This window comes from Pinus tabuliformis, chromosome 6 (genome assembly GCF_031772625.1).
Source record: "Pinus tabuliformis cultivar Carrire ecotype Pingquan chromosome 6, CPIR1, whole genome shotgun sequence".
NCBI classification, from domain to species: Eukaryota; Viridiplantae; Streptophyta; class Pinopsida; order Pinales; family Pinaceae; genus Pinus; species Pinus tabuliformis.
This window is the reverse complement of record NC_142292.1, coordinates 979,977,982-979,990,131: the sequence shown is the minus strand read 5'-3', so window position 1 is coordinate 979,990,131 and position 12,150 is coordinate 979,977,982. Positions and strand designations below refer to the sequence as shown.

The following is a 12,150-nucleotide window of genomic DNA, read 5'->3' as shown; positions in this document are numbered from 1 at the left end:
AGTTTCTAGCTTTAATTTTTTCTTCTTGTTCAGTTGCTATTATCTGTGTTTAGATTTTATAGTTTTATTGAGTTTGTAGCTTTAATATTGCTTCTGTAGGCAAGATCAAATAATGGAGCAGGCCCAGAGCTTCTGAAAAGTACATCTGATTCTGGAGGCAATGGTCATGCTGAATCCTTGCAGACTACTCTTGCAGAGCACCGTCAACACTTGGCTAATATTCAGGTAGGTTGACTGGGTTTCTCATGAAGTGCTTTGCTAGTGTTGACTTATCTTCATTATTCATGTGTGCTGCTTTATTTGAAATTTTATTCTGGTTATGGTTGCTAATTTGTCTAAGCTGTCTTTTGCATTATTTTATATAGAAGTTGACGTCATCCATGTTTCCTTTATATATAGGTAGAAGGATTTCCAAAGTCTGGCTTTAAAAGTTATGCATTTTATCCTGTTTGCCTGTCTGATTCATTATTAGTTGTTTTCATGCTGTGTTGTCCATGCTACACATTTTCCTCTCCCAAATAATTTTCAAATGGAACGAGATAAAAAGAGCTTCATACTTCATGCTTCAGAATAAAAATTTGAGTGGGATGAACATCTGATTCATTTCCAGAGTACCTTGTTTCTAAAGGAATGCTATGCAGTGCCTCTTAGAGATGTCTGTGGTTGAAGTTCTATTTTACTTCTCCAAATGCTGATTTCTTAAACTGAAGACGTCATCAGTGTGTTGAGATCATAAGCAAGATTTGAATGCAACCACCAACAAACCCTAAAACTTGCAATAAAAGGGAGAAAACAATACTTGCAAAGAGTGACTAATAGGTCACAATAATACAAATAATACTTGAGGGGGCCTTCCCTAGGAGGGTTTATGGGCCCACATTAGATTGAGTAGGTGGGCCTTAACCATAACCTAGTATTACAAAAATTGAAAGTAAGTTGGCCTTAGCCACACACATTAATGATATAATATGGGTTTACCATAGCACATGTGATTACTGTTGATGTTTATAGCTCAGACATGAACTCTCACACACAAGTTTTGTGTCAAATGTCCAGGAAGTCATTTGAGTCCTTTCTATTTTGTAATTCACTTTATTAAAGTGAAGGGCCTTTTAAGCTATGAAAAGTCGAATAGAGTGTAATTTAATTACATTAGTGATTTAAATAAATATCCACTTTAATTTCTAGTCTAGTGAGTTTGGGATTTAATTTCAACTGTTGATCTCAATGAGAGATTAGGTTTGTGGAGACTGAGTCATCAACTCAAAATTAGAAAGGAAAAGCAAGATAGAAGGAAAAGGGACGCTAACTCAGTTGCACATAGAGACAGAGGGATTTGATGAGTGTGCAAGCCGAGAAGAAGAGGGAAATAGAGCAGTAAAGGGAAATTGACTTCAGCCAGATTTGTGGAGGCCATATGGTTTCAATGAAAGAGGAGGCCATACGGTCTGGGTGTAGAAGGAGAAGTTTGACCGAGCAAAGGGTAGTACGATCTCAGCTAACTTTCAGAGTATAGGTCAAGTTTATTCGGCAGTGTACAGAGCCATATGATTGCCAGGAATTTGCTGTAGATTTTCTTTTTCGGTGGGCAGAGTTTCCTCAGCTGAGATCGTTTTGAGAAAGTTAATGAAAGTTTAATCTGAAGGGAAGTAAAATTTTGTGTGTTTATTTTGCTTCCATTGATATTTTTTCTAGCCATTGTGTGATTAATTTCTATGATCTGTTTTTTTTTTGTTGAATTAAATTTCAGTGAGTTTTTTTTCTTGAGATCACAAGGAAGTTATACATCTAGGATCTGGATATAAAAAACTAAGTCAACATGCCCCGTTTAAGATGAACATATGGCACACAAATAATCATAAAATACAGATGTGAGTGGGTTTATGGATGCCAAATTTAATGGAGTCAACTTTGTCCCCTAGACAAAGTGAGTGGGTTTATGAATAACCAACTTGAATATAGCTAAAATAGCTTAAATGCTAAGAGTGGATATATGGATAAACAACTGGAATATAACTAAAATTGGGTTTATGGGTACCCAACTTGAATATAGCTTGCTGATTCAACTAAGTGAGAGTGTATGGATATGTAGCTCAAGTATAAGATGGCATTGACCAAGATGTACAAGTAAGTATGTTTATCAATAGTAAATACCCAATGGAAAATAGGGTCAATCCTATTCACAACATCTTCCCTTAATTTGAATAGGAGCCCTTGGAGAGAAGGTATTGCATCACAACACCGCTGTTTAATGCTGAATGCCGGCCATATAGTAAATATGTAATCTCCCTTGAGTGCCATATCTCCTATAACAACATGCTTCGATAAGATGGGAAAAGTGGCCTCCAGTAGAGCTATAGAAGGTGAATTGGTTGAAACATTCTGGTCAGTTAAATCAATGTGGCGAAAATCGCGATTTAATTGCGAAACAATTAAATCGGCTGATTAAATTGAGGAATTTTTCATTTTGAAAAAATCGGGATCAGAGCCCAAAATATCATATTTTTTGTATTCTTTTTTTAATTTTACCGATTTTTACCAATTTTATTTCGATTTCTATGATTTTTTTTTTGTTCGGACCCTCGCTGATTTAATCCTGATCGCGATTATTGCAACACTGAGTTGAATAGTACAAAGAGTGACACTAGCTATCCTTCAAAATAATGCAGATCAATGTAGTACATATAAAAAAGATCAACATGATGATTGTGAGACTGTTGAAGTCATACTTTGAATATTAGGGGAGAGTTTCTCCATATCCATGCACAAACCCCTTGCTTTCAAGAAAGGCGAAATCATTCAAAAGAGCCTTGTTGTGAACTGTTACTTTGGCAAGTTCTTCAATTTTCTTAAGATAAACCATGCAATACTTGGAGTCATGTTCCTATTTATGATATAAAATGTATATAAGTTCGTTTATCTCATCAACCAAAATATCATAGGTACTCTGATGTAATTAGGCAAACATCCACTTTGAATCTCGTATGTTCAAAATTTGCAAATAAGTCTGCAAAAGTCACCTTGATTAGACCCAAAGATGGAGGAAATACTACCAACTCCATAGAAAATGTTTGTAAAATATTGAAATTTGAATTTGCACCAGGATAGCGCAAGCCTTAGCTGAGTGTAGATATGAAGAGAGAATTGTGTTTCAAGATGAGCAAGAAAGATATTGCTGGGTTTGGAAGAGGGTTTCAAACCCTAAAGAATAGATGATCTAGAAACCCTAGTCCCATAGCCCTCAAGGCAAAGCCACTAGCCACCAGTTTTTGATCCATTGTTGAAAAATCAGATTTGTAAATCCTACTTGCACAACCCTTGTGGTAATGCCACTACCCAAAAATATCTGGATTAGCAACATGGTTTTAAACCCGGTTGGGTTGAATTGCTACATTGCCAAGCCGGTCGATTCATTAGGCTCGGGGGTCAACCCAGCCAATTACCTCGAAAACTAGCATTAATTGGTATAACCTGACTAGTTTTGTAATAATCCGGCTAGGTCATTGCTAGCTTCCATGTACATGGCTACAGTCGACGCTTGGCTATTATGGGTGGGCGTCAGTGGTTTTTTCAGAAACTAGGGGTTGTTTCCCCTACAAAAACAACACCTCCAAGCCTATAAAATCATTCCTGCCCTCTCATTTACTTCACAAATCTCATTTGTAGTTTTTTTGAGCTTCATTGTGAACTTGGAGAGTGTTGAATTTTTGCTGGAATAGTGTAACAATAGAGAGCTTGGGTTGTGTTTGTTACTTGGAGTTGCTTTAGATCTTTCTAGTGGAGTTGGCATCTTCAGGAGGAGATTAATGTGAAAATTCCTAAAATTGAAATCCTATTGCAGTAACTGGTATTATTTCTTCTAACTGATAAATTAATTATTTAGTTTATTGCTACGACAACATCGAAATAAACACACTGCAACCTTGACAAATAAAAATGCGGAAAATAATAGTGCTGGAAACTGAGAAAATACTAGCACACAATAAAAATGACACCATTATTTTTGGACAAACGTCCCCGGAAAAACCCAACTTTGGAAAGCTAGTGCAACAGTGAGGGTTTTTGTTATTATGCAATAGTGAAAATCTGAGTACAATCTATGGATGCCCAACTGACAATCCAATTAACAAGTAGCTGACATAAATAATTAGAGAGAAAAATTCTCTGACCCCACAAACAATCCTGACACTGGCTTCTACAAAAATCTAGCCGTCCAAACCCTAGCGCGAGCCCTTCTGCGCTGTCTCTCACACGTGTGGCTCGCTTCTGCCTTTGAGCAAGTCGTCTAGCCTATCTCTGTTGATAGAAGTCTCAGTGGCCCTTTGGAAGACTTTCCCGACCTCTGGAAACTGAATCGACCTCCTTGTCAGCTAAATCGAATTGCTCCTCTTAGGAAACTGCATAGTTGTCTGCACTGCCTTTGCATGGATCACTTCTATCATTCGCTGTTGCCTCTTCGGATCTGGAAAATTTCCACCGGATCACTGTGCTTGCCCCTCACTATCTCAGTGGCCTCATTGAAGCTTGAACTCTCCGACAACTGACTACTGCTACTCTGGAAAATCATTTTCTCCAAGTGACTCTGGTGCATTCTCCATCACCACATCTATCCCTTCTTATATTTTCCTATTGGGACTCCAACGACCAAGATTAAATCTTAATCGATGGCTCTGATCATTTTTGGATCGATCCGTGTGAGTTTCTAGAGAATTCTCACCTTGACTTAATTAATTCTGATTAATTAGCCATATTCTCTAAGTTTAGACTTAGGAGATATTTAAAAACTGGTTAATAATCTAATAATGTCATTACTAGGTGGAATTTCCAGAAACGATTTCTGGGTTTTGGAGATCTCATGTATTCTAGCCTCTCCACCAAATTTCATGGCTAGAACTCATTCGATTCTACAAAAACTAACACTCTCTCTTAGTGAGGAATGTGTTCTGGTGCTGCACATCCTGCCACAACACCCTGTCTCTATATCACCTCCTCTCACGTCGTTGATGTCTGGCTACTGTGACTGCCTGCCAATGCCCACCAACCACTGTGCAACTTTGATGCTATATTTGTGCTGTTGCTGACCCTGTTGTACTGCTGCCAACATTGAATCTACACTGCAACTTTGTTGATGCTGCAATTGCAACACCTGCAACTGAAAAGCATCCAAAATACTGAATCAACTATGTTCAGTATCATGCATCTGTCTCCTGAGTCCTGATTGCTACTAGCATCTGCACTATCACTAAAGAATCTATGCTGCTGCCAACTCTGCACTAAGACACTTGCTTTGCTGTGAACATTGCACTACACTCCTCAGCATCTGACTGCTACTATTCTACAACTGCCACTGATCCATCTTGCTATTGAATACTGTGGGCCCCCGTAGCCAGGTAATGATCCATGAGGTGGACTCCTCATGGTCCCTGCCTAATTTGTAGCTCATAGGGGCTACAACTCTAAGTCACCCCAGCTCACTCCTAGAGGTATGTGGGCAATCATAGCGAAGTCTTCCTCCAACCTGGAGGATAGCCTATCTATCTCAGCATGTGCTACTGTGTGGTCCTACTTCTCTTTGTCCTTCTTTCTGCGAGGACACTGGGTACTGTAGTGGCCAAACTCGCCACAGCTGAAGCATTTGACCTTAGATAGGTCCTTCTTCTTCTTTCTCTGCTACCCCTGTCCTTGGCTGGAACCCTTTGATGCGAGGGCAACATTCTCCTCCTCCTTCACCAGCTTCGTTCCGTTGCGACTGTTGCCACTGATAGAGCTCTTTAACAGAGCATGCCTGAACTCATTTTGCTGCAAATTGGTCCAGATTCTGTCCCATTCTGGTAGCGTGTCTCTACTCAATATAATTTGGACGAAGACTTGCCAATCCCTTGAGACACTATTGAGTGCCAATCGTACTAGCTCTGAAGATTGAGGTGCTGCTCCAACAAGTGATAACTGAGCTTGAACCTCTTGAATCCTAGTGAGGAAGGGATCTATGCCTTCCCCCTTTAGCATTTTGATGCATCTCAGCTTCTCCTCTAGGAACATTTTCCGCTAATTGGAAGTACCCTGGTATAGCGTGGAGAGAGCATGCCACATTTCTTTGGTTGTTCCCTTGGCCGCTATATGAGAGACTATATGGTCCCGGACTCCATCCAGGATCAATCGCTTCGTCTACGCCATCTCCTTCCTATATTCCTTGAGCTGGTTTGCATCCTGAGGCACTGCCATTACATTATCAATGGAGGATTTCAGGCCATATTCATCGAGAAGGAAGGACATCCTAGCCTTGCAAATGACATAGTTGGAAGCTCCATCCAACCTATTTTGATCTCTAAGCTGTGTAGTGGCCATCTCTGAAATTGTCGAAAACTTCTTTCCCTGTGCTCGACTGTTGCTCTACTATTTGCACTCCCTCCTGGAATGCGTAGCTTTTCTACTTTCTACTGCCAATTTTCAACTAGAAATTCGAACTTTCGAGACTCGAAGTTCCCTGAGGAAAATTTTCCCTCTGCTGTGTGTGCTTTCTCTTCCACCTGACGTGGATTTTGCTTTTGCAGCCTGCAACAAAACCCTCTATGTCCAACCAGGAATCTGCTTGGCGAAAATCTAAGCTGTTGCTGCTCCCTCTGACGGTTGGAATCACTATCCCAGGCAACTCGACTTTTCTGCAACCCTGCAACGAAAAATCGAATTTCTGCCCCGGTAGTTTGACCTGTTTGTCTGAGCACTGCACTGCCTCTAAGAATTTCGTCCTGCTTCTCCCTCTAAGCAACGAAGTTCTTTTCTTTGCTTCTAAGCTTCCACCTAATCACTTACGCTCTGATACCATGTGAAAATTCCTAAAACTGAAATCCTATTGCAACAATTGTTATTATTTCTTCTAACTGATAAATTAATTATTCGGTTTATTGCTACGACAACATCGGAATAAAAACACTACAACCTTCAGAAATAAAATAGCGGAGAACAATAGCGCTGGAAACTAAGAAAATACTAGCACACACACAATAAAAATGACACCGTTATTTTTGGACAAATGTCCCTAGAAAAACCCAACTTGGGAAAATCAGTGCAACATTGAGGGTTTTGATTATTATGTAACAATGAAAATATGAGTACAATCTATGGATGCTGAACTCGTAATCCAATTAGCAAGTATCTGATAGAAATAATTAGAGAGAAAAATCCTCTCACCCCACAAGCAATCTTGACATTGGCTTCTTTAGAAATCTGGGTGTCCAAACCCCAGTGTGAGCCCTTCTGCGCTATCTCTCACACATGTGGCTTGATTTTGCCTCTGAGTAAGCTATCTAGCCTGTATTTGCTGCTGGAAGTGACTCTCTTGCCCTCTGGAAGACTTTCCCGGCCTCTGGAAACTGAATCAACCTCCTGCTCAGCTAAATCAAATTGCTCCTCTTGGTTGGCTTGTGACCAAGGGTTTGTTACCTTGTTTTAACACTTTAGGGACTTCCTCATTAGAAATTCAAACTTATTAGACTTGTATAAATAAGAGAGACTCTCTCTCACATTGGATCATCACACTTGGGATTTTTGGCTACCTCGTTAGAGGATTTTCAGCTTGCAATTTTCTGGAGAGATTTGGATGAAGCTAATGCATTTGATATTTGGAAAAAAATGTTTTCTATCTTGGAGCTTCCTTTCGGCTTTCTTGTGGATGGATATACTCTTCATTGTCTTGTAAGTGCCTTTTAATGCGATATTTTTGAAGTAATGAATGCCTAATGCATGGAATTTTATTCTTATGGTTATTATTGTGCTCTGATTCATGAAAAGGTGTTTTAAGGCCTTGGAAATATTAGAAAATTTTGCATGTGTTACTCATAAGGTAATGAATGAATGAATGAATGTTCCTAGATGATTATTTGCATTTGCATCTTTGAAACTCCATAACAATTTCCATCGAAGTGTAAAATTCTAAAGTTGTCGTGTAGCTGCATCCATGGATAGCGAAGCTGCTTCTTTAGGCCTCCTTGAAGAGCGAAGTTACCAAACCAAGATCTTTTTTTGACTCTAATTCTCCCAATTGCTAGGCACTGGTCCTATGTCCTTAGTGATCACATTAAATCTAGGAAACATCTTTCTTTTCACCTCTCTCTTACCTCGTTTCTATGTCCCTTTAAGGCCAAGGAAGCCTCTCTAGGGCTTGGTGCGAAATTTTAGGGAGGAAATTTTGAATTCAGTTCAGACAAAACTCTTCCTTAGTGACTCTTCTTTAGGGAGATTTGGAGTCAAGTGTAATTATGACTATGGACATTGAATTTTCTATGTCAAGGAGGCCTCAAAGACGACTTCGCATAACATTAGGGCAACAACAAAAGCGGTTTCAAGAACTTCATACTTCGTTTTGCAAGATTGATGGCTTATCAAAATGAATTTCAATGAAGAAGCATCTCTAGGAACATTCATTCATAATACATGGCCCATACATGAAGCATCATTATCTAGAAACCAAATTTCCACAACTTCGCACAAATGGATGTAGTAAATTAGCCCTAGTATAGCGAAATCCTAGCAATAATGTATGTGACAAAAATAGAAAAGAAAATAGCATTAAATTGCACTTACATGTGTTAAGAGTATATCCAACCATCAAGAATTCGCCAATCAAGAAGCTCCAAGACAAGAAAATAATCCAAACATCAAAATTTATTCCATGCTCGAAAATTCGTCCTTCAAGAAGGATAATGAAATTCTCAAGAGAGATACAAGTCCAATCCAAGTGATGATCCTAAAATGAATTCACATCACTTGTATTTATACACTTCTAATGAGTTTGATTTTACTATTTAGGCCTACATGAGCCCCTAGAATAAAATAATGTGCAAAATAACTAACTTTTGGTGACAAGCCCACCAAACTATCTCATAAACAAAAGAATAAGTCTCTCAAGAGGTCGAATGATCAGTAGTACACTTTGTTGGGCCATCTATGAGGCTCGATGAAGTCCATAGGTGCCATAATGGGAAATAGGACTCCCAAAAGTAGTGGATAAGGTGTTGGCCCCTTGTGCTCGAAATAATAAACATGTGGTGCTCCCAATGGGTGTGGGGGCACACAAGTAACCTCATGGGTCTCCAATTAGATCAAAGATGTCTGTAGACCATCTGCAAGGGCTTAGATGATGGTGCAAGTGATGCCACATTAGCATACAGGTCCTAGGTCATCTACCAAGTGCATGGTACAATTGTGGGGCCGACTGGGCATGGTGAGCCAAGTGCATCATCCTCGTCCAATAGGGGAATCTCGAGTGATATTTGAACATTTTTGGGCATCCATAGAATGTTGTCTACGGTTGTGGAGGCCTATGGCTCTCTACACACACCCTACATGTGCCAATGTAGCACTCTGAAGGGTTAGGACCCCGTATAGGGAGACCAAACCCAAAATGGAGACCATATGTAATCTTGCATAAGATACAATGCGTCCCCTTGCCTTCCAATACACCAAGTCATTAAAAGAGATCGAGTTAAAGAGCTTACAACCCATGGACAACAAGTGGGCACTTCATAATGGCATGCCCTTCCATGGTGGGCTTTGGCATGTGCTAATGTCTCCAAGCCCAAGGGGGGTTAACTAAGTGCCCTATTAGGTGGTTTCTACTTTTAAAGGGGATGATATGTTCAAGGTACATCCTTCAAATGGTGGTGGCATGTGATAAAGAGATGGTACTTGTTTTAAAAAATGGGCGAGTTGACAACGAATCGGTCGAGCCGACCAAGCCAGACCCTCAGTTGGTCCGACTCGGCAGAAAAAATGGCCTGTGGCCGGTTTGTTATCGAACCGACCGAGCCGGTCATCGATCGGCCGGTTCGGTAACAAACGAACGACTCGACCGAGCCTGAGTTAAACCGGTCAGTTCGGCCAACCACACCCAACCAACCTTTTGGGGGGAAAATGGACCCCTAACTTGATTTTAATTGGGTTTTAGGTTATTTTGAGGTCCATTTACCTCTCCCAAGCCTATAAAAGCTACCCAACCCCCTCACATTTCCTCACAACTATCTCATTGCATTTGTGTGAGAATTTGTGAGGAGTTTGTGAAGAGTTGTGGAGTTTGTTTTTGGAGCAGCAGTGAGGAGTCTTGGGCAATCGTTGGAGCAACAGTGAAGAGCTTCTTGGGCAGTCATTGGAGCAACATTGAAGAGTTGGTTTTTTGGAGCAGCATTGAGGAGTCGGTTTGTGCCTAGAGGTATTTTTTTTGTTTTTTTTTTTTACTTCTAAAATTTGTTTTTCATTTTTTTTTTGTGCAAATTTGGAAACTGAAAAGAGTTTTTTTCGTAAAAGAGATGAACATTGAAGCAATGATTTTTTTTGTTTTCATTTTCAGATTTTTTCCTTTCATTTCCAAGTCCAAATATCAGAAATTAGCTCCTAGTGTGAAAGATGTTGCTTGGGCATATGCTGAAATCATTGATAATCAAATGCGTTGTAAATTTTGTCATAGAAAAATTAAGGGGGGTGGAGGGGGCATTCATAGGCTGAAAGAACACTTGGCTGGTATTAGAGGCCAAATTACTCCATGTGAAGCACCATAAACACAAATTGGGGAGATTAGGAAGGAGTTGCTAGATAAATTTGAGAAGTTTGAGCAAGAAAAAGTAAGGAAAAAAGAAATATAGGTTGAAATTGGGAGGAAGAGGAGTACATAACAAATGATGGCTGCCAACCCTAATTTTGATTTTGAGGGCTCTTCATCTATCCCTTGCACTGATGCATCCAATCCCTTTCACTATGTTCCTCCCTCTTTGGAGTCTATTCAAGAAAAGGGTAAGGGTAAAATGAAAAAGAGCAGTGATATCAAAAGTTATTTCACACCCTCCTCTCCATCAGACGCACATGGTCCTCAAGTTAATAGAAGTCATATGCAACCCACTTTAGATGACCATAGCTAAATGGTGGTATGATTTTGATATACCCTTCAATGCTTCTCGTTGACCATATTATGAACCTATGTTTGATGCCATATTTGTTGCTGGAAAGGGCTTCAAACACCCTACTATGCATGAGTTAAGGGGATCTCTTTTGCAAAAAGAAGTTTCCTCCATTGATGAATATTTGAAAAATTTCAAAAGGTCATGGGCAAAAACGGGATGTACCATCATGTCAGATGCATGGATTGATCAAAGGAACTGTACCATCATAAACTTTCTTATCTTTTGCCGACAGGGAACCATGTTTCTAAAATCAGTTGATGCATTTGATAGGGTGAGTTGTTGAAGAGGTGGGGGTGGCTAATGTTGTTCAAATCATCACAGATAATGCATCTAACTATGTTCTTGTTGGTAAAATGTTAGAGGAAAAACACAAAACCATCTTTTGGACCCCATGTGCTGCACATTGCATAGACCTCATGCTTGAGAATATTAGCAAAATAGATTGGGTCAAGAACACTGTAGAGCATGCCAAAAGCATAACAAAATATATCTGCAATCACTCATGGATTTTGAGCTTGATGAGGAAACACACAGGGGGCAGGGATATTTTGGATGTCAAAGATGTGAAAATAAAAGTTAATGAAGAAATATTTTGGAAATAGGTAGCAGAGGTTGTGAAGGTTGTTGAGCCACTAGTTAAGATGTTGCAGTTGGTGGATGGGGAAAGATTGGCTATGGGCTTCATTTATGAGGCTATTGATCAAGCAAATGAGCAAATAAAGGCAGCATACAAGGATAGAGCGGCTAAGTATGGGCCCATTTGGGCAATCATTGATGAAAGATGGAACAATCAACTCCATTGCCCTATACATGCAGCTGGGTTGTTTCTGAATCCAAGGTATCATTATAAAGCTCTGGAGGTGGAAGCTTTGACTGGGGAGGTTAGAGATGGATTGATTGACTGCATTGACCCCATGGTCCCTAATGAGAGTGATCTGCTGGAGATACACCGACATATCACTTGTTTTAGCAGAGCCACAGGTACCTTTGGCAAGAACCTAGCAAGGATTGCAAGGGAAGCAGATGAGCCAGGTAAACAAACAATTTCAATTTTCAAATTCTTATTTTGTTAAATTGTTTATAATTTGAAAGTTGGATATAATTTGTTGAGCTAACTCATTACACAACTATGTTTTTTGCAGCACAATGGTGGGAGGCATTTGGTAGCCATTGTCCTCAATTGCAGAAGTTTGCAATCTGT

General features: G+C 39.7%; 1 protein-coding gene across 1 annotated transcript in view; it reads left to right on the top strand.

Annotated features, from left to right (window-relative positions):
- LOC149262275 (AUGMIN subunit 6-like) overlaps nt 1–12,150 on the top strand; it is a 307,382-nt gene that overhangs the window by 183,971 nt on the left and 111,261 nt on the right. Inside the window, exon 9 of the mRNA XM_089423872.1 lies at nt 100–225. Coding sequence (XP_089279998.1) covers nt 100–225 — 126 coding nt within the window. The remainder of the gene's footprint in view (nt 1–99; nt 226–12,150) is intronic.